Source organism: Squalius cephalus (genome assembly GCF_949319135.1).
Source record: "Squalius cephalus genome assembly, chromosome: 18".
Classification (NCBI taxonomy): domain Eukaryota; kingdom Metazoa; phylum Chordata; class Actinopteri; order Cypriniformes; family Leuciscidae; genus Squalius; species Squalius cephalus.
The window spans coordinates 25433644-25456185 of NC_137139.1; the positions used below are offsets into that span (position 1 = coordinate 25433644).

Below are 22542 nucleotides of genomic sequence, written 5' to 3' on the forward strand. Positions count from 1 at the left end.
GATTTTTTTTTTTAGATTATGTCTCTCACAGTGGACATGCACCTACGATGACAATTTCAGACACCTCCATGATTTCCAAGTGGGAGAACTTGCAAAATAGCAGGGTGTTCAAATACTTATTTTCCTCACTATATATATATATATATATATATATATATATATATATATATATATATATATATACACACATATATACATATATACATATATACATACACTCACCTAAAGGATTATTAGGAACACCACACTAATACTGTGTTTGACCCCCTTTCGCCTTCAGAACTGCCTTAATTCTACGTGGCATTGATTCAACAAGGTGCTGAAAGCATTCTTTAGAAATGTTGGCCCATATTGATAGGATAGCATCTTGCAGTTGATGGAGATTTGTGGGATGCACATCCAGGGCACGAAGCTCCCGTTCCACCACATCCCAAAGATGCTCTATTGGGTTGAGATCTGGTGACTGTGGGGGCCATTTTAGTACAGTGAACTCATTGTCATGTTCAAGAAACCAATTTGAAATGATTCGAGCTTTGTGACATGGTGCATTATCCTGCTGGAAGTAGCCATCAGAGGATGGGTACATGGTGGTCATAAAGGGATGGACATGGTCAGAAACAATGCTCAGGTAGGCCGTGGCATTTAAACGATGCCCAATTGGCACTAAAGTGTGCCAAGAAAACATCCCCCACACCATTACACCAACACCACCAGCCTGCACTGTGGTAACAAGGCATGATGGATCCATGTTCTCATTCTGTTTACGCCAAATTCTGACTCTACCATCTGAATGTCTCAACAGAAATCGAGACTCATCAGACCAGGCAACATTTTTCCAGTCTTCAACTGTCCAATTTTGGTGAGCTCGTCCAAATTGTAGCCTCTTTTTCCTATTTGTAGTGGAGATGAGTGGTACCCGGTGGGGTCTTCTGCTGTTGTAGCCCATCCGCCTCAAGGTTGTGCGTTGTGGCTTCACAAATGCTTTGCTGCATACCTCGGTTGTAACGAGTGGTTATTTCAGTCAAAGTTGCTCTTCTATCAGCTTGAATCAGTCGGCCCATTCTCCTCTGACCTCTAGCATCAACAAGGCATTTTCGCCCACAGGACTGCCGCATACTGGATGTTTTTCCCTTTTCACACCATTCTTTGTAAACCCTAGAAATGGTTGTGCGTGAAAATCCCAGTAACTGAGCAGATTGTGAAATACTCAGACCGGCCCGTCTGGCACCAACAACCATGCCACGCTCAAAATTGCTTAAATCACCTTTCTTTCCCATTCTGACATTCAGTTTGGAGTTCAGGAGATTGTCTTGACCAGGACCACACCCCTAAATGCATTGAAGCAACTGCCATGTGATTGGTTGATTAGATAATTGCATTAATGAGAAATTGAACAGGTGTTCCTAATAATCCTTTAGGTGAGTGTATATATATATATATATATATATATCCCAAACTGAGATATTTTGTATTTTGCAACATATTAAAATAGCAATTTTTTACTAAAACTTACTAAATATGATTAAAGCATTTTAACATAGAAGTAATTTATAATTTACATGACTTGCACAAAAGTTATTCAATAGTGTTGTGTAAGGAATAAACCAAAATTAAAATTATTTGCTGTTCTCACCCACCTTAGTGCTTATATCTCATTTGTGCTCAATTATATATTATTATTGATTATATATTAATATATAGTGTATTTTTGCTTGACACGGCATGTCCAAACATAATGCAAACAGGTCTGATGTGTTTTATGATAATATCTGAAGATTTTTAACAAATGACAGTTTAAATTTAAATCTGCTTCACACACAAAGCTATATCACATCACAAGCTAAAAAAAAACAGCACACTGGACATTTTACAAAATATATTAATTTGAGTTCCACAAAAGCATTTAAATAACTTTTTTTCAGTCAGAAAATCAGTCAGAAAAGACATGCACGTAAGCTGATATTGTGTCAGATTCAATCAAAACATGCAAGATATATTTTTTAGGTTTGAAATGCAGTTTCTGGATGTGTCATTGATCAGACACATGGGGGGGGGGGGGAATTACCAAAGTACAAAATGTACAGGGGAAAAATATATAAACATCCTCCATGTGCACAGACTGCATTACCTTAAAACCAGCCTGCTTTAGAAAGTGACCGAGCTTAGAGATGATTTCCCGGAACCTCTCCTGCTGCCAGTTAACCTGCAGACACACACACACACACAGAACATGACGTGATGAGAACAAGTGGTGGGAGTGGGATTGAAGCATGGTTCTCAGACATAAATAAAATCATGATTGACATTGCCGTGGTTACTGTACGCTGTTGTGGTCCCCATGGTTACCCACCTGGTCCATCTTGTTGACAGCAACAGCAAGCTGCGTGACTCCGAGGGATCGAACCAGCAGGCCGTGCTCGCGGGTCTGCCCCCCTGCCTCAAACCCGGCCTCAAACTCCCCACGGCTGGCATCTACGACTAACACAGCCACATCTGCCTGCAAAACACACACACACATGCTCCACCTCAAACGCTCTGCGACCAGCATCCATCACTAATAACACCTGCTAAGACACCCAAACATTACAGAAACGCACACAAACACTTCTTATACTTTAAAGTCAAAACGAAATGCCACTCAAACAATTACATGGCTCTCTGGAATACTTGATTCTGATTGGTCAGTCACAACTTTCGAAGTGTGTTATTCCCCGATTACAACAGTCATAAATAGCAATGCTAAATAACACAACGGCCATCTGGGTATATGAAGCCTGTGCGTCTTTCATGCCTCTCCTATCACACCGTGGACTCGCTCTCGCTTGATTCATACAAACGCAGCTGCTGCCATCTTGCGTCTGTGTTACATTTATCGACTGCATTGAAAATGAAATAGGAGGACTTCAGTATTAATAGTACTGTAATATCACTGCTGTGTTCATCTTGGCAGGACGTTTGTTTTGTACACCGTAAATGGATTATAAGATAATAAACAGGTCAAATCTCAAATCAATATCTCTTGCATCTATATATCTAGCAACTGCTTTCTTCACAGAAGCCTTGTGTTTAGTAAGCTAATAAAATATTTCATAAGAAATAAAAAAAATTGTGTCCAATTATTGACTTATGTGGGAAGTAGCCATGTAATAAGCAGGATAATGTAAATCGAGCCTGTTGTTATCGCAAAATATACCCCTTCAGGGTGATACAAAATCTGAGTTTATTCTGTGATAACAACCGGCTAGATGTACATTAACCTACATGCACATACATACATACATACACATACATATTGTGTATATATATATAAAGAGAGAGATATATATATATAGAGTATATATTTATAGTTTAAGTAATAGCTTTCAGAGGTCACAAAAAATTAACCCTTTCATTTTTTATCAAAAGAAAAATTATATGATGAATTATTTTTTTAAACCTCAGACTCATTGGCCTTGGCTCATTTTCTGTGAAGAACATATATCAGAACCCATTTTCAATGACCACACACTGTACACCCCCCCTACACATTTATATTACACAAAGGATGTTCGGGTCCACTGGACCCGGGGCTAATAAAAGTGTGGAAATTTTAGGTCCTGTGTACCTTTACTCTGTCCTCCTCCTGTCAGGGCTTGCTGTTATTGTGTGCGTGTATGTTTGTTCGTTCTTGTATATGGTTTATGAGGACACAAATGTGTATAATGACATGGGTATTACAACGTAAACATGGTTTATGAGGACATCATTCTGTGTCCTCATAAACCAAACGGCTTAAAAAAAACATACTAAATGGTGTTTTTTTAAATTCAAAAAAGGCCAAAAGTTTTCTGTGATTGGTAGGTTTATGGGGTAGGGTTAGTGTTGGGGGATAGATTATACAGTTTGTACATTTGTAAAACCATTACGCCTATGGAGAGTCCCCGTAAACCACATATCCTGAGTGAGTGAGTGAGTGAGTGAGTGAGTGAGTGAGTGAGTGAGTGAGTGAGAGAGAGATTGTGTGTAAGTGTGAGAGAGTATGAGTGCAAAAGTGAGTTTTGTTTCTATTCCTGCCATTCCCGCACAAGGTTGCAATTCTTAAATGTGATCTAACAAAGGTAAAGGGAAAATATTAACCATATATGCTGTTTATATTGCTAGTAATTGGGATTAAGTAAACATCTGTTGAGTATTTTAACATAAATTGTTTGATTATGTTGAATTAAAAACCCAAAAATGCAGCGGGTCCACCAGACCCACGAACACTGGCTGAATAACAAAAATATGAACACCACACAAGGGTTAAAGATCCCCTAATCGATATTGCTTTGTCATGTCAATTTCAACTTCCGTCATCATACAGAAATAGTCTAGACCCAAAACACACCCACCCGCAATACACACACACCCACTTGCCCCCAAAAACCCTTTCTCAGCAGACTGACTAAAGGAAATGAGTAAATCCGACCTGCACAATGTGACTAATTTCATTCACTGCATTTGTAAGTATCAGCCAAATCCAAACATACACACTCATATACGGAGTACTTAGTGGTGGTGGCACCCAAATCCACAAAGAACAAGTTTCATTGAGACTTTACTGTGCACAAGAAATTATGCAGACATCGGTTGTCCTCTCGTCAACTGGTGTACATGCAAAAAAAAAAAAAAACGGAATAGGTAATAGAAGAACAACCTGAAAGAGGACTCTATTAAAGGATTAATTCAAACAGAAGATCAAATTCAGTCATTTACTCACTTTCCAGTCACTCTAAACCTATATGCCTTTCTTATGTGGAGAAATTCTTAAGAAAGGACCCTGTTTCATGCAGTTACAATGGGAACAGAAGCTTCCAAGCTCCAAAAAACATGAAAGCATCATAAAAGTTGTCCATAATGACTTGTCTTCTTAAGTCATACAATAGCTTTATGTAAGAAACAGACCAAAATTACATCATTATTCAATGGTAATTCTCCCCTGTAGTGAGCTATATAAACCACTGTGGCCAGACCATTGAGTCAGTGAGCTGAACCTGGGAACTGAATCAGTCTGACTGTGAATGATTCATTCAGGCCTTTTTATTACCCAGATCAACTGCCTCATTAAAGATCCAATGATTAAATCATAAATGCTACTGCCCATCACTCATTAAAAAGATTTTCAGAGAACCACTTTTTTAGTTTGAAATATCTGCCTGATTCACACACAAAGCTATCATATGGCTTCATAAGACTTGAAATATAGTGTCTGGGACTTTTTTGGTACTTTTGTGTCCTTTTTGATGTCTGAAAGCTTTATTTGCTGCTTCAAATATTTAAAATTTCTCCTTGAGTGATGCAGGGAAGTTTGAGACGACATGGTGGTCAAGGTAAGGAAATGATGACCATTTTCATTTTTGGTTGCATTCAACTGAGCCTAAAGGAGCACATGGAAGTACCTGTGCCGCCCCTGTGATCATGTTCGGAATGAAGTCTTTGTGTCCTGGTGCGTCCATCAGAGTAACAACCTTCGAGTCCGTCTCAAACTTTGTCATGCCCACATCCATGGTCACTCCTCTGTGAAAGAGCAGATGATGAACAAATGAAGCTTGGTTTGGGTAACATTTTAAGACAGAAATGACACCTGAGTGTTTGTGACCAACCTGTCTCTTTCCTCTCCGGTCTCATCCAGTACCCACGCATAGGCGAACGAGGCCTTGCCAGCTTTCTTGGCCTCCTGCTCATATTTATGCATGGTTCTCTTATTAACGTTCCCCAGCAGATATAACAGATGACCCATGAGAGTGCTCTTACCAGCATCTACATGACCTACACACACAAACAAAGTTCAAGATCCATATTCACTACATATACAATGGTTTATCTTAATTACATTCATACATGTGGTTGCTTATCTAACCACATTCATACAAGTGTTAGAGGGCCACCTCATAGAGTTTTATTATTTTCTCAACCAGGTAGTTAATTGGATGAATCAAAAGAATAAAATTAATTCAAATGTGACCAAAAAATTAACTGGATGATAATGTGACTGGATGGATAGTAATAGAGAGGTTGTCGTGCCTATGACCACCAGATTGAGTAAGGGTTTTCCTCCTTGTCTTTTCTCCAGTTCGGCACGGATGTTGAGCTGCTGTTTGCTCTTTCCAGCTGGTCGAGATGGGGTCGTAGCGGTAGAGTCTTCACTCATAACCCCCGGTTTGGATGGGGTTTCTGTGGTTGGTGCAGCGGTGACCTCTGGACTCTGCCCTCTGCGAACCGATGAGGCAACAACGCCATTTTCTTCCGCACTAAAAAGGGACATAAAAACAAATGTCACCTCAGAACTTCTAGGATGGTTTGTTGAGCATTTTTCAAGTCAATTAAACCTCATTCTGTTTATTTGAGGCAATCAAAAACAAGGCTGAGATAGACATTCAATCCAATCAGTATTTTCACAACCCATGTTTTTGTATTTTTGTCTACTGGAAATTTGTAGACGGGTACAACGCTGTCGAAAAGTTTGGGGTCAGGGTTTTATTTTTATTTATTTTTTTTACATTTTTTAAAACAGCTTTGCTCAAGAACGGCTGCATTTATTTGATCAAAAATGGTACATTTGGTAAATGGTAAAAAAACCTAATATTATTATGAAATATTACAATTTAAAAACTAATTTACATTTGAAAATATTTACATATGTAATTTATTTCTGTGACATCAAAGCTGAATTTTCATTGTATTTACATTAATGTTGTGTGTATTTACTCCTAATTCAGTGTCACATGATCCTTCAGAAATCATTCTAACATGCTGATTTTTCTGTGACTTCTTATCATTTATCTTATCATCAGTTTAAAACGGTTGTGGTGCTTAATATTTTTGTGGAATTGTTTTCAGGAATCTTTGATGAACAGAATGTTCAAAAGAACAGCATCTATTTGAAACAGAAATCTTTTATAACATTATAAATGTCTTTACTGCATCGATGAATAAAAGTAAACAAATCTCTCTGACCCCCTTTTGAACAGTAGAGTATTACTGTACAATCAAAATACCAACATATTATTAGTGGAAACCTACAGATATCTTTTGAAAAAAAGATTGTGTGGAAAATTTAGCACAGGTCCTCTTTTAGTCACTTAAAAACTGTTCTGAACAAACTTAACCTATTAAATTAAAGTACATTGGCTGCTCCACCTGCAGAAACCCCTACACCCTTCTTCTTGAGCTTCTTGACGGGTGTGGTCTGTGGCTGAAGGAGAGGGAGTGATAGGCTGTGGGTTCATGTTAGTGAGTGTGAGATTAATCTACAGGCACCAGCCATCTCTGTGGTTTTCTGCTATCCCAGAATGCAATGCAGGTAGACAAGGCTTGGCCTGGTTCTGAGAATTAATTATGTAATATTAAGGACTGTAACTGCAAGAACCGATAAGAGAGGAAAGCTCACTACAGCAGTTCAGCAATGAGTGGACAGGAGATGATCAAGACGAGCTCAATTTTCTGTACATTTCAAATAAAGATTTTCAAAGGTATCCTTCATGAAATGCACGTATATCCAAAGGTTCCATCATGAAATGAAATGTATATTGAGCTAAAACGACATATCACATATGATCAAATATCTTGTGAGCAACTGTGACTCAAGTCAAATCACCTTTATACTGTTCCAAAGCAGCTTTGCAGTGATAACAGGATAATGATGTACTTCGACTGTTGACTGGTTCAGTTCTTTTGTAAAGATCATCCATTTTTAAATTAGTTCATTTAATCTGTCTCACTAGCGTTCAGTCTGGTCTGAAGAAAAAAAAAAGAATCACTGAAAACAAGACACTCGTGTCTGATTTGGTCACGGTATTGTAGTGCACTTATTACAGGGACAGTCCCCTGTGGAGTGAGCTGTGTGGTTACATGCTTTGCTTAAGGGTGAAAGATCACAGTTCATAAAGCGTCCCTTATAAGGTTTAAACCAACAATGTTTGGGTTACCAGGGCATATCTTTACCAGGTTAACAGGCTAACCACTTCCACTTTACCTCGACTGGCTTACCTTCGCACATCAAAGCCCATGGTCTGCTTCTTGCCTGACACAGTCATCCGGGCAACCTTAGGGACAACCTCTGCTTCGACACGACTCACTGGAGCGTCCCGTACTTTTGCTAGAACGTAGAAAACAATACGCACACACTAAATTTCCGATATTACAATAATATTCATATTATTGATATTTCATAATTAATTAACTTTAATATTTATCAAAGGTTAAAAATATTCTGCTTTTTGAACCATCTCTTTCTTAGCACAAAGCAAGCTTTTTTGTACAATACTAATCTGACATGCCTTACGTTCAGAAATGTATGACAGTGTACCTTTTATGAAAGTCAAGTTTCCTGTTTGGTACAGTATAAAGGGTTAGTCATTTTCAGATGTGCAGATGTGTGTGTCAGTGCACTCGACATGCGCTGAGCCTCGTTTTCTCGCTATCTTACTGAAATTCATGAGTCAACTCCTCCGTGCTGCACCAAAACAGGCTCTCAGAGCCAAAGAGGGGGAAGGGATGAAAGAAAATGAGGATGAGAGAAAGCATTTTTCTGTCCCTGTAAGGTAAATGGCTTCAGCGTGTGCACGGTCTCGTCATAGCAGTAGAGCCGTTTCGCTGGCAACGGCCACAGCCAGTCATCTCGCTCTGAGCAGCGAACGCTCTGGCCAGGAAAGGGTTAACTCCGGCACGTCACTCATACTTCCACACTGACTGTGCACTTCCAGCACACAGGGGGTTAATGTGTAAAAAATAATGAACCTTCTAACCTCCAAGCACAAAAAGGATGAGAAGAAGACTCAATAAGGGAGATCTTATTTATATATAAAGAAAAATTCAAGGGAAAAAACACAATGGGAAAAAACCACTATGATCTTCGGGAGAATTTGTGAGATGTCTGACTCACCTTGTGAAAAAAAAACAAAAAAACCATGCTCTTGATCAATTTTAAAGAATCATAACATGAGAATGTTTGTGCATTTGCATTGTTATGTAAACCAACGTTAATAATTATATGAAGATAAACAGTACGAGCCCCCAGATGTGTTATGGCCACACCACAAGGACCCTTTACACACAAAGAGCTCAAGGCGACAACACACACACACACACACACACCTGTTACAGGAACAGGAAGTGCTGGGGAATGTAGATAGCACTTCACCTGCTCACACACACACAGCCACACCCACAAATATCTCCCATCTGAACACACACACACTTCGCAACACATCACACACAAACCACACCCACACAACATATCTCTACACACAAAGCCGCCAGAACACACTGCGCTGCCAAATTCAACTCGTTTCTGACAAAGAGCTCCAATGCTATGTATTCGCAAAGTTACAACTATAAAATACAAAAACATTTTCCAAAAATGGTTGCCAGACACTAAAAAATAAAAATCAGTTTATGGATTAAGGAAACGAGGGACAGTGGGTAACAGCATGTCAACATGTTAATATGCATCACCACACTGCATTTATTATTTATATTTTACATATACCTCCATTTAAATTCACTCCTGTTGAATTCCATTTTAAACATGTCTATTTAAAAAAATAAAAAAATAAAAATTGTGGAAAAATAGTATATATTTATATATTTATTTATATATATATATATATATATATATATATATATATATATATATATATATATATATATATATTTATTATATATATATATATATATATATATATATATATATATATATATATATATATATATATATATATATATATATATATATATATACTATTTTTCCATATTTGTAACATTTACTTCATCTTACTGAGCATCTATAAAGTATTGTTTATTTCAGCACTTTAAATATCTTCTATGCTTTGACAATATTGTATAAGTATAATATATAGCTATAACGCAATAAAGCGTTGTCGACTCTGACTTGGTGTCGGCTGTTGTTCAAAAGAGTATTACTCAACTGTGATGACAATAAAAGCAGGTAGAAAAATAGTCTACATGTAGCACAAAAAAAGTCTGAGACACACACCCTTCAGGATATGTAAATGTGCTCTTCCTAGCAAAACGGATCCAGGCCTATTCAAACACCAGTGAGACATGATCCTACCCGATTATCTACCATCTCCTTTACTTGCAGTCAGTGACTGACTGTACACACATCTTTCACTCTGTTCTTACTCCATCTTTCTAGATCTGTGTATCACCTGCTAACCCTTGTTTGCTGTACAGTATGAATCAAATTCAATAGTGCAACAGTGATAGAATCACACTAACAGAAAGCAATGAAATAAAACTCAAATAATAAAATAAAATTAGCTAAAAATAAAAGTTACTTCCATCTTAACACGTTGTCTAACTAAACAGGTCTGGAAAGTCAAATGTGTTTGACATTTTTTCTCCAGCAGGGGCCACTAGTGTTACAAATCCTGGCAGGAAACAAAAAAAACCCATACAAAAACCCAAGGAGGAACGGTCTTCTTTCCAAAACACTTACAATCTACTTTATCATCCCCCCAGATTATCTTTCATCCCCTTCTTTTCCATATCAGTTATTTTTATTGGGTTGAGTGTAGCACGGATGTCCCATAATAACTACGGGGAATCCCCGTACACTCACCTTACTACTGCCATTCAGATATGCCCAGTTCACAATGACATCTCACACATTATTACAGATTTTCTCACATGCGGCCTTGCCCTTACAGCACACACCTGCTGAAAACAATACATGAACAAGACAGATGCATTCAGATGCATCACACACTGTACTCATTTAATCTCTTTCATAAACAGGGAAGGGCAAAGGTTGACAAAGACCTACAAGTTTGCATGAATGGGACAGTCTTCCCAACACCTCCATCTTTACAATACTAATTAAAACTAGATTTTAAGAAAACCTTGCAACATCCTAGCAGCACTATTGTAAGCAACTTTTAGAACACCCCAACAAATGCATAGCAACTCCCAGTAAACACTCAGAACTCCCTAGCAGCTGCAGAGCAACCAATCAGATTCAGAACACCTCTAGCCACCTAGTCACATTAGTTTTATAGTCTTTGAAGGGACTTTGGTGATAGCTAGAGTGTTCTAGGGCAGTAACTTTCTGAGTTTCTAATGTTTTTTCTAATATTTCTTTCTGAAACCTACATCCAAAATCGCATACTGAGTAGGTACTACATTTGAATTAACTTCACAACCATTAAAAAAAGTATGTTCTATATAGTATGAATATGGGTAGTATGTAGTGTTGTCAAATAATATCAATATTTCGATATGTATCGATACTGAAATATCTGAAACGGTTCCAATACTCCTTTTCTGCAGTATCCATAGACCGATACCAGCTGCGCTTTCTCACCCTCTCTTCTCTCCGATGGCGAATTGTCACACACCCGCCTCCTCTCACTCACTCGTCTCATTCGCTACGATTCAATAGTGCTTGAATAGCACTAAGCTGCTTTAACAGATCGTGAGTACCAATTTGACGACTTTTTCGAGGATTAAATTTTTTTTCAAAATGCCTGTCTTAGAATATTCATTTAAATACAGTCAGTTTTGTAACAAATAGTTGAGAGAAATCGCATGTTGTGTAACGGTATACTGGATCTGTGCATAAGCTCTTAAAGTGACAGTAGCCTAATATACCTGCTGCCATCTGTTATGTTAATCAAAGAAAAGAGAGATCCCTTGCTAACGTTTTTTTGTAACTTTAATTGTAAGCATTAATCTGCATTTCATTTTTACAATGAAAAATATTGTTTTATTTTACATTTGAATACTTTCATTTCTGTAGTATTTCTCACCTAAATACTGTTGGACCCACCTGAAAAACTTAAAGCCATGTTTATTTCATTTGTTTCTTTATTCTATTGTATTTATTTGTGCTATCATATGAAATTTTGTTTATTTGTTCTTATTTTATTACTATTTTATTTATTATTTTTTTCATAAATGTAGTTCAACTATTCAAATAAAGCCTTCCTGTGCTGTGTAAGCTATTACAAAAAAATGACCCAAATTATTAAAAAAATATGAGATAATAACATTAACGTTATCTGTTATCTTGGTATTTAATTTATTTAACTTGGTATAGTTATCGGGTTAAATTGGTATTTATTATGTGGGGGGGCTCTCCCTAGGGGGGCCCCGGCCCAATTTAACCACTGCGTGTATATATGGCAGTATTCCCTGTGGTTTCAAAAATGGTATCGAATATCGATATTTTTCAAGGTATCGTATCAGAGTTGGAAATTCCAGTATCGTGACAACACTTGTATGAATGAAATTAGGACGTACTACATCTCCCATGTTACTGTCACATAACTAGGGCTGGGTATCGTTCAAAAATTTTCGGTATCGATACCGATACCTTGACTTCGATAACGGTTCCTGAAAGATACTTTTTTCAAAACCAATTTTATGAAATCCTTTTTAACAAGATTACATTACCTAAAAAAAAAAAAAAACTTTGGTTTAATTTTTTTCAGTTTGTTGACTTTTTTTTATTTTTTTTTAGACTCAAAGACTCATATAGGCCACTAGGGGGTGGAATATATGTCTCGCGCTCAAGCGCACACATAAAGCTTGCCGCAAAGCACTGGCAAAAGTAACCAAATTATTATGAATGTGTCAAGAAAATATCGCAAGGAGACATTTTAATTGTTTATTAATAAACAATTAAAAAAAGTGATTGCTGAGTCAGTGTCGGCTGCAAAGATGAAGTTGACATTGCTGACTCGTCATCTGCGCAGTATAGTGAACGTGTGCGCCTATAGAGAGAAATGCAACTTTCATTTGTTTTCGATTCGAATTGGTTCATTTAAAAGTAGACATTTTAAACTTTCTATATTCCTATTTCTCATGTCTGTGAGGCAAGTAGCCTATGCGCTGAGCTTTGGTTCATTTGTGACGCACTCCAATTCTTCTTGCAGTCGAAGACAAAGCAAATTTCTGCTCTTAAGATTATTCCATGGACTGAAAAGTGCTTCATTAGGTTTGTTGTGTTGGCAGAGTTTCTTGGCAGAAATTATCTTGTTGCAAATATTACATTGCACACTGTTGGCATCAAGCCTGGTGAAATGTAGACACACTTTTGATCTTTTCCACATCCTTTACATCTATGGGGGTTGGGATGCTTACACACTACAGCCTCACGTGTGGGCAACGTCTCTGGGAGTAACCGGCGTAAACTAGTGTTTTTCCTTGATGCCTCACAACAGTCATTCATGCTGCATGCTTATTGGCTCAGTGACGTTGACAAAATTAACCCCTTATGTATTGAAATTTGCTTAAAATTATCGAACTCGATACCTAGCTCTACATATGACCGACCAGCGTCAGTTATGTCACCTAACCGCCTTTCATAAATCCTCTCCCGTGGCCTCATGGGATAGTAAAGTGTCCATTGTATGCACACTTCAAAAACTCGCCGGAATTAGTAGGTCATCCGGGTACTTTTCGCCTACTATTTTATGAAAACTATTAATTAGGACATACTACTCGGCTCACATACGGATTTTGCATACTATATAGTTTGGAAGTAGGCATATTTGGACACAGGGTATGCATTCGGACATACTACTCTTTTGGCAACCTGTTTTTCGCATGCTATATATAGTAGGGAAGTATTCGATTTCGGACACAGTGATAGTTGTTTTTAGCTTGTTGCTATGTTGCATCTTGGGTATTCTAAGAGGTTGCTATGGTGGTCGGAATCCAAGCAGTTCTACGCCATTTCTACACAGTTTTTTACTTTACCAAGTAAAAACCAGACATGACTTTGATATTCGGTACCCTAGATATACATCGTCCATTTTATTGTCCCCAGGTGGGGAAAAAAACACAAGCCTAATCATTCGGATAAGTAATAGCACAGTTATCAGAACCAAGCCACAAGATTTGAGGCATCATTCATCTCTGTAGCACAAACAATTCAGGTCAAGTTACGTGCTAAAGTTCAATTCTTAGGGTTAGGGATCTGTTCAAATCTATATCTGCAATTATGATGCTTAACTTAGCAACCACCACTAATACAAACGTAATCATCAATTCTATTTCTTTCTTTAAGCTAAATTAAACAGGTATGTAGACTATCGTGTATGAAGTCTGTGCAAGTCTTCACAATCTAAAGGAGTAAAATCATCTAGTTCTACTGACAGTATTCAGGGGAGAACAAAGAATGAGAAAACAAGAAACAGTCTGACAGAGAAGGAGAAAAGCTGCAAATGATCTTTATTCGCATTCTCAAATAGGGTCAATCACCTCCCTCTCTCGCTCTCTGACCAATCTATGTAGTGCTGCACGACTCAAAGCACTGAGACAATGACATATCACCATTTCTGCAAAAGCCACAAAGTGCAAAAAAGGGAGAAAACGTCAAAGAGCAGTAACAGGGCCAGCTGTAAACCAGTCACTCTTTCCTGTGTGGGTGGCAAAAAATGGCAGAGAAAACAGAGAGGGGGAAAAAGGGATAGATGACTTGAGGTGGTCAGATGGCAAAGAGATTTACAAAAAGGAGTTGAAGACAGAAAGTGTTAAAGGTGAGCTGCATCATGCTTTTCAAAAGCAGGCCTTCACCCACGCTTTGCTCGGCAAACAGAGAGTTAACAAGAACACACGCGAGAAGGAAAGTTACAAAGTGTGTGCAGTCAAAGCATCCTAACAGTAAAAAAAAAAAAGCGTTCACATTTTCTGCAGAAAATAGTGGATGTTTGCCTATGAAAAACTCATCATCATGGTGCTAGGGTAATCCAGGTGGTTGCCAGGGCATTGCTATGCTGTTGCTAAGGGTATTCTAATGGGTATTCTGGTCTTTAGGCACAGGTCCCTCCTTCAATTTAAGTCTATGGGATTTTTGTCAGTTTATTGTCCACCAAATGCAAAATAATAAGTCTGATTTCTTAGAAATGCAAAAGCACACCTCTCCTCAAACTGTACGATTTGAAGTATCATTCATGTGTGTAGCACAAACTGTGAAGGTAAAGTTACACATTCAAGTTTATTACTAAAAGGTATAGTTCTCAGAAAAATTTAAATTCTATCATCATTCCCTCACCCTCATGTTGTTCCAAACCTGTAAGACACAAAAGATGATATTTTGGAAAAAAGGTTTTATTTTGTTCATACAATGAAAGTCATTGGGATCCAATGTTGTATTGGACCTCATTGACTTTCAATACATGGACAAAAACAGTTGAAATTTTCTTCTTTTGTATTCCGCATAGAAGGAATGTTTTGGAGCGACATGAGGGTGCAATAAATAATGACCATTTTCATTTTTAGAATCTTTAAGATTAGCGGTTTGTTAGTAGTACTAATAACTACTTATAGCACCACTAGTAATTTTGGATGCACTCCAATGAAGAAAGTCAGTAAACATTTAAACCCAACAAGAACAGTCAGTGATTAAATGGCAAGAACATTTAGTCTCTTAATTAAATCTTATAGTTTATGTAGGCTTAACTAGTCTTATTCACCAACAGTCCTAAAGAACACACTCTTTTCAAGTGATTATCAGGATAATACTGTTTTAGACACTAGGTCAGTGCGCAATGAGGAAACAAAGCCAATCTAAACATGCACATGCAGGGGTGTGTGTGTGTTTTCAGACCATCTTCAGATCTGTGCATGTGTGTATCATCTCCCATGGTGGATGGTCTACCACTATGAAAGCAAAGCCTTTGTAAAAAATCTCTTCCAATACGCTCTGGGTGTGTTAACACCTTTATGTGGCCACAAAGACTCTCTGTTTTATATGTACATATGTGCGCGCGCGCACACACACACACACAGTCACACGTAAATGATAAACACCACAAGCTAACACACCCTTTAAGGAGAGCAAAACAAGCACAGCCTCAAGTTCCCCTCCACCCCCATATATTCACACACTCCAACATCAATCGCAGAAATGAAACTGGAAAATCTTTATTTCAGAATATGTACAAACGTCAGGCCCATGGCCACATCAGTGCTTTAAAACAAGTTAAAAATGCAGCGGACAATCAAAATTGAAAAAACAAATAACAAAATGTCTGTTAAACATTAATTATTATAAATAAAACACACTTTTACAGTGTTGAGTGTCAAAACACATAATAGGAAAAACTCCAGGTGTCCCCCAAACCCAAATGTCTTCCCTCTTTCTGTGTTTGTGGTAAACCAGCACTGCACCTCATTTCAAATGGCAGCAAAACAGCTGTAGAGAGAATCTGCTGTTTTTTTCTTTTATCTTTTGCACTCTATCTGCTCCTACTCTATATTTTCTTTTTCGTTATGTAGAGAGACTCTAGAATTGAATCAATAATTTGTCAAAATGTCATAAAACTACATAAGTACAAAAATATACATTTAGCCTAATGACACATTTTTAAAAAGTGAATATGAAAATCAATATGAAAAATTGAAAACAAGACGACTTTAAAAGTAATACTATATTACTATCTGAGGTTGTGATGTTTTGAACAAAAAGTCCTTTACAACTTTTAAGTGTAATGGTTAGCTGTAAATCAATATAATAAAATCTGAAAAATACACAAGTATAAAGAATTATATGGGGAATGTAATATAATAGAAGTCTTAGTTCTTTAAATAATAATTTCATGGCTCAAATGTACAGCCCTTTGAGTGCTTATCGATGATTGACATCTGAAAGTTCATTTTTCCTAAAATTATTAACGCTAATCTATATATCCATCTCTTCTTTGGATTATGGGCAAAACTGTAACGTCATAATCTTGTGTAAAAATGAACCTGAGTCTCAAAACTGATTGTTTGGAAGATTTTTGAAATGGTCCTGAAAGATAAAATAAAAAAAGTCAGTCTCGAGTAAAAGCTTTTCTCTGATTTGCCTTGACCACGTCATCCGGAGAGGGCGTGTCGAAAGAAAACGGGGTGATGTGATGGAGAGGTAGACACTGCACTCGTTCTTTCACTCTCTCCATCTGTCTGCTGTATAAGAAAGCATTATGCGTTGCTCTACTGCGCAGACTCTTCTCGCTGCTCACGGACATGCAAAACGCGGACGCAAAAATTGACGGTTTAGCAAACACACGTTTTTTCTTACTAGCGGAGACTTGGGTAAAACTCAAAAGGGTTGGCGAGCGACTGTCAGGAGATGTTTGGGAGATAAGTGCGCTAAGATCGACGCTCTGATTTAAGCTTAGTGAGAGGGGCTTAGGTAATGCTGTTGCAGATTTTTTCAGTGCTTGATGATTAGACATATTTTCACTCTTGAGAGATGCAGTGCATGTAAGTGACGCTTGGTTCTGGGACATGAGTTCAGACAGGGATGGTGCCTCTGAAAAGCCCGGAGGAGCATTTGCAGCAGGTGTTTGGATAGGCTTTTGGATGTGCGTATTGTTTTGTGTACCAGTAATGTATGAATTTTGGGTGTTTTGGAGTCCTGGTAAACTGTCATAGAGTTTGGGACTGCTGTCCTGGTGCTCCTGAATCAGCTCAGCCAATGAAAGGCTTCCAGAGCTCTTCCCTTGCCCAGGTACTCCCAACGGCCCACTGCTTTGCAGGACAGATCTCAAACTTCCTAAAGAAACCGGAAGAGGGGCGGACCGCTGGGAATCCTGCAGCGCCAGACTACTGAGAGAGCAGGTTAGAAGAGATGAGGAGGATGTCACACCCAGACCAGCTGGGACAGAGGTTCCCAAAGAGAAACCAGAAGAGAGAGACGCCCCAGAGCCAACAGACAAACCGGGAAAAGGTGGGACACTAGGACCCTGAGATAGAACTGCAGAAAGTGGGGGGGTAGAACCAAGAAAAGAACCAAAAGGACTGGTAGTAAGAGGAGCTGTGTAATCCAACGAGACACCAGTGGATGAAACTAAAGGAGGAATGTTTGTACACTTCTGTTCATGCTGAGCTATTACTTGGGCGAGTGAACTTTGTCCTAAAGTTCCATCACTGCCCAAATTATGACTTGAAAGCACTTTTAAATGGCCTTTTGTCAAACTCCCCAGACCAGGGGGAGGATTTAAAACAGGAGGCGTTATCTTGTTTGGTTCAGGCATGGCTAACAGATCACTGAGGCTGTAAGACTGACCGCCGTCTCGTTTCAGGGGTTTGCCTGAATGTGCACTTGATACAGTCTTAATACTATCGTGTGATGGAGAAAATAAGGCTCCTTACCTTACGAGGGCCAATTGTAGTCAGAGAGTACAACCGAGAGGATGAGGAAGGCGATCAATGGTTAGCCACAGAGAAAGCAAGAAAAAGGCAATACGTTATACATGGTAAAATTAAGGATAAAAAAAACAACAACAACAACAGCAGCAACAAATAAAAACTCAGTCTGGTGGATGTAAACAAAGTTAGCAGTTGAAGCCTGGGGAAAAATTAGTATCTTAGATTTTTAAATTGTATACATAAATTGTAAAGTAGAAAATTGTTTGTCTTAAATGTATAACAAATATGACAAATAATAATAAATATCAGTGTTAGTAGTATTACTTTTATAAATCATTTTTAATGTTTTATTATTTGCATTTATTTATAGCCTCTGGTAATGAAACTCAACAACAAAAAATTAGGTTCTCCCCGGTTTTGGAAAAACCCTGGAGTTTAACATTTTCCCTTGAGACCTCATGCCAACTTTTTGTGTTTTAACTATCTGTGGTCTTGCTGGAGTGGTTTTCATTTTCATTTTGGATTAAAATACATAAGAGGGCACATTTTTAAGTGGAAGTGGCACAGATGTGTTTTGGGTAGTTAATGTGCTATAAATTGTCTAATGGTGTGTAGGTTGTTTTTTTTTGGTTGGTGTGTTCTGGTTTTGGGTGGAAGGGTGTGTGTGTGTGTGTACCTTTCTGTGGTGCAGCTGTGGTGGTAGGCTCGGGCTGTGCATTGGTTCTGGCAGGAGGGGCGTGTGTATTGGTGTTCTCCTCAGTTAGAATGAAATCAAGGGCCCGGTGAGGGTCACAGTCGTATTTAAGAGCTGCCTGAGTCAGTGTGGAGTCTGGAATTGAGTCTCCTAGTACTGCTCTCATGTGATCCAAACAGGAATACAACTGACCTGTCCAAACACAAACATATTAATATTAATAAAATCTAATACAATCCATATTCCTAATGGAATATGTTAACATTCCTCAAAACTGAATATGGATTTTTGACAAACACAAAGGATTAGATTAATAATTACATCAGTACAAAAACACCATTGTTTTAAGTTTGAACTTTACTACCTTTCAAAGGTTGGGGGTGGTAACCTCTGATGGTAAATCCCACAAGGTATTTTAATAAAATCCTAAAGATGAAACCCTTGGTCGCTCGCTCTTTTCTGACATGAATTGAAAAGCTGAACTCTGAAGTCAAAGTGTAATAAGTGTCAATAAGTTTTTTTTCTTAATATTAAGCAGAGACTGTTTTTAACATTGATAATGATAACAAATGTTTCTTGAGCACAAAATCAGCATATTAAAAAGATTTCTGAAGGATCATGTGACGCTAAAGACTGGAGTAATGAATACTAGAGTAGAGTACAACAGTAATTTTAAATTGTAATAATATTTCACAGTTATTAGTTATACTGTATCACAAAATTACTCTATTTTTGATCAAACAAATTCAGAAGTGGTGAGCATAAGAGACTACTTTCATAAACATTTAAATTTTTACCAACCCCAAACTTTTGAACGGTGGAGTACATGTGCTTAAATTCCAATAACTATTTTTAGTCTGGCTTGAGGAAGATGGTTAGCCTGATTTAGTCCACCAGACCCTAATCAGGCATTTCTTAGAGGTACAAAACTGCAACACTAATAGGCCTAACTTTTAGACTGTCAGCCCTCTGAAATCCTTTGAGAATTCACATCTCTATATTCAAAGCACCCTTTAAAGCACGGCCTTTAAAAATATTAAAGATAAAATTAGATAGACTTACTAGCCATCTTAAACCCTCTCTTAACCAAAAAAGTCAGTGTGTACCTTGCTTTAGTGGGTCTAGTGTGCTTGTGATGGTTGGAGAGGTTGGCATCTCCTCTTCCTCCTCCTCATATTCTGCCTCCTCCACGGTCTCTACATGTCGAGCCTGCCTTGAGTCTTGACGCGAGTAAATAAACTGTGCGGCTATGGAAACATGAATTCACAAACATCTCCATAACAGACAAAAATGAACATCAATATTATACAGTTAAAGGGTCAGTTCTGCCATCAATTACTCACCATCATGTCGTTCCAAACCCATAAGACCTTTGTTCGTCTTTAGAACACAATAAAATATATTTTTTATGAAATCTGAGAAATTTCTGTCCCTCCGTTACAAGTCTATTCACCCAAAACTGTGCATTCAACCAAAACTGTGATGCATCTATATGTTCAGTCTCGTGCGTCACGCAGCACCTTTGAGTTTGAGCTTTCGCAAAAACAAATGAGATTTGTTCTCATGAATTAAACAACTAGTTTGAGCTTCCAATTACCACATTTGAGTACTCTTATATGTGAATAAAAACCTAAATTAAATCTGTAAAGCAATCGTGTCTCTTCAGAAGACTAGGATTAAACTACTTGATCCATACGGATTTGTTTTACGATCTTTTTATTAATGTTTTGAACCTTCAGATATTTTGGGTGTTTGTTTATTTATTTCTATAGCACAGTTAATACAACTCAGGTGAAAAGGTGAAATGACTTTCAATGGAGTGACAGATCTAAATTAAAATATCTTCATTTGGTTTTGAAGATGAACAAAAGTCTTGTGGGTTTGGAACAACATAAGTAATTGATGACAGAATTTTTGGGTGAACTATCCCATGATTCAACATGTGAATGCATGCGAGTATGGAGAATTTTTTTTGGTGGGGAAAAGATGTACTTTTATAAATGGCACTGCACTGGGTCATATAAGAGTAGAACCAAATCAAATCTTCTTTTTTCATTTGATCCAATATAAGGCAAAACATTAAATGCAAATGACAATAAATATACAATCGTCAAATAAAAAAAAAATAAAAAAAATGACATTAGGAACATTTTGCAGTTGTGATTTATGACTTATCAAAATGACCGGAATACTCAAAATAAGGAATTTACACAATTATTTAAAATCACATGCAACTTTAATGAAAACACAAACCAGTGGCAGGAGAGATGCAGTAGTCATCCTCCACTGACTGCCCGTACAAGTCATCATCATCAAAGTCTATAAAAAAGGAAGAAATTGAGACAATTCTGTTTTACTCCAAACCACAAAAGCAAGTTACAGTTAAAGCAATTCCACTGCATCAACAAACAGAAAAGCATAGATGGGGCCAAAAAAGCGTTGCTTAGTCAGCTACACCACCTGAAGCAATGCAACAACAGTTATTAACAAAAGTGAACGTCAAAAGTCACTAATACTGAGTAGAAATAGAGTGAATTTATGAGTCTTAACAAGAGGAAGAATCCAGCTGTTACTTTTGTCTTATTTGTATACTAGACGGATGATCTGTAATCACCCATGTGATTTCAATTAAATGCAAATATTTGAGTTTAAAAGCACAGAACTGGTTACCAAAAGCACAGAACTGGTTACCAGGAGCACAGTCCAGCTGTTACCATCTGAAACAGTGACACGACAGCAGTCTGTCATTATCTCTAGCACTGGACTCTGCATAAATAAACCAGCTAACTAGCAATCATACAGGCCTCTTTACATAAAAGCGGCTAAATATCATATTTCCCGTATATACCTTCGTCGTAGTTATAACCTCGGACATTCCTGTGGCGGGACATTTTTTGTTCGACGGCTTTCTTTCACGTAAACAATGTACGCGAGGCAAAATATCAATTGTCAGAGCAAAGTTTAGGCATGCGTCTCACTCCAAAGCCGCCATGTTGACGCCGGCCATCAGAAACAGGAGGGACGCGCATGCGCAGTGAGAAAATACACAAGTTGATTCTGAAAGCCTCTAAAACTATAAAGATTCTAAAAGACAGATTAAACAATTATGTTTTTATTCTAAACTAGAATTTATGCGGAGATTATAGGTAACACGGTAAGTTTTGCAAAGGATAAACAAACACTTTCAGAAAATATTTAGACACATATAGGTTAAAATAGCCTGTCTGTGTTAACTTTACAGTGAAATAATATAGGCCTAGGCCTAGTTAAAAAGTGTAATAGAGACTTTTTATTCTACAATGCAAAGTGTATATAAATCAAACATGAATTGACACTGACACATATGGCAACATGTATCTTATGTCTAACTAAATTATTAATGATGAGATTAATTAGATTAATACAGCTGCGTGACAGTTGGGGAACCGCTGACAATGGGGTTTCCAACTAGCTTATCTACAATGTGTATATTTTTCACTCATTGTCATGTGTTTAATTGATCTTTTGACATCTTTATAGCAGCCCAAGTGGATAAAAAAAATCCCCTGTAAGGTTTATCTCTCCTTGGAACACAAGACTCTGCAGCTGCGAAACCTACTCCTGGAAACCACCTTCAATCTCTCTCCTACTCTCTGCTATATCAGATTTTCTAGGATCTTGATATTTCGGTTTCAATAAATCGATGGATGAATCACTTAGGAGATATGATAGGATTTTTGGGTGAA

The 22542-nt window shown here is 37.6% G+C and overlaps 1 protein-coding gene across 2 annotated transcripts in view; it reads right to left on the reverse strand.

Moving 5' to 3' along the window:
* hbs1l (HBS1-like translational GTPase) overlaps positions 1–21833 on the reverse strand; it is a 30552-nt gene extending 8719 nt beyond the window's left edge. Inside the window, exons 1-11 of one of the 2 annotated variants that reach the window (XM_079848206.1) lie at positions 21666–21833; positions 21071–21136; positions 19924–20064; positions 18800–19009; positions 18041–18121; positions 8008–8116; positions 6043–6269; positions 5622–5787; positions 5418–5535; positions 2351–2497; positions 2129–2203 (exon numbers count right to left, since the gene is read on the reverse strand). In XM_079848206.1, coding sequence (XP_079704332.1) covers positions 2129–2203; positions 2351–2497; positions 5418–5535; positions 5622–5787; positions 6043–6269; positions 8008–8116; positions 18041–18121; positions 18800–19009; positions 19924–20064; positions 21071–21136; positions 21666–21708 — 1383 coding nt within the window. In that variant the 5' untranslated portion in view covers positions 21709–21833. The remainder of the gene's footprint in view (positions 1–2128; positions 2204–2350; positions 2498–5417; positions 5536–5621; positions 5788–6042; positions 6270–8007; positions 8117–18040; positions 18122–18799; positions 19010–19923; positions 20065–21070; positions 21137–21665) is intronic. The other variant, XM_079848207.1, reaches the window with a different exon arrangement.
* Between the last annotated feature and the right edge of the window lie 709 nt (positions 21834–22542).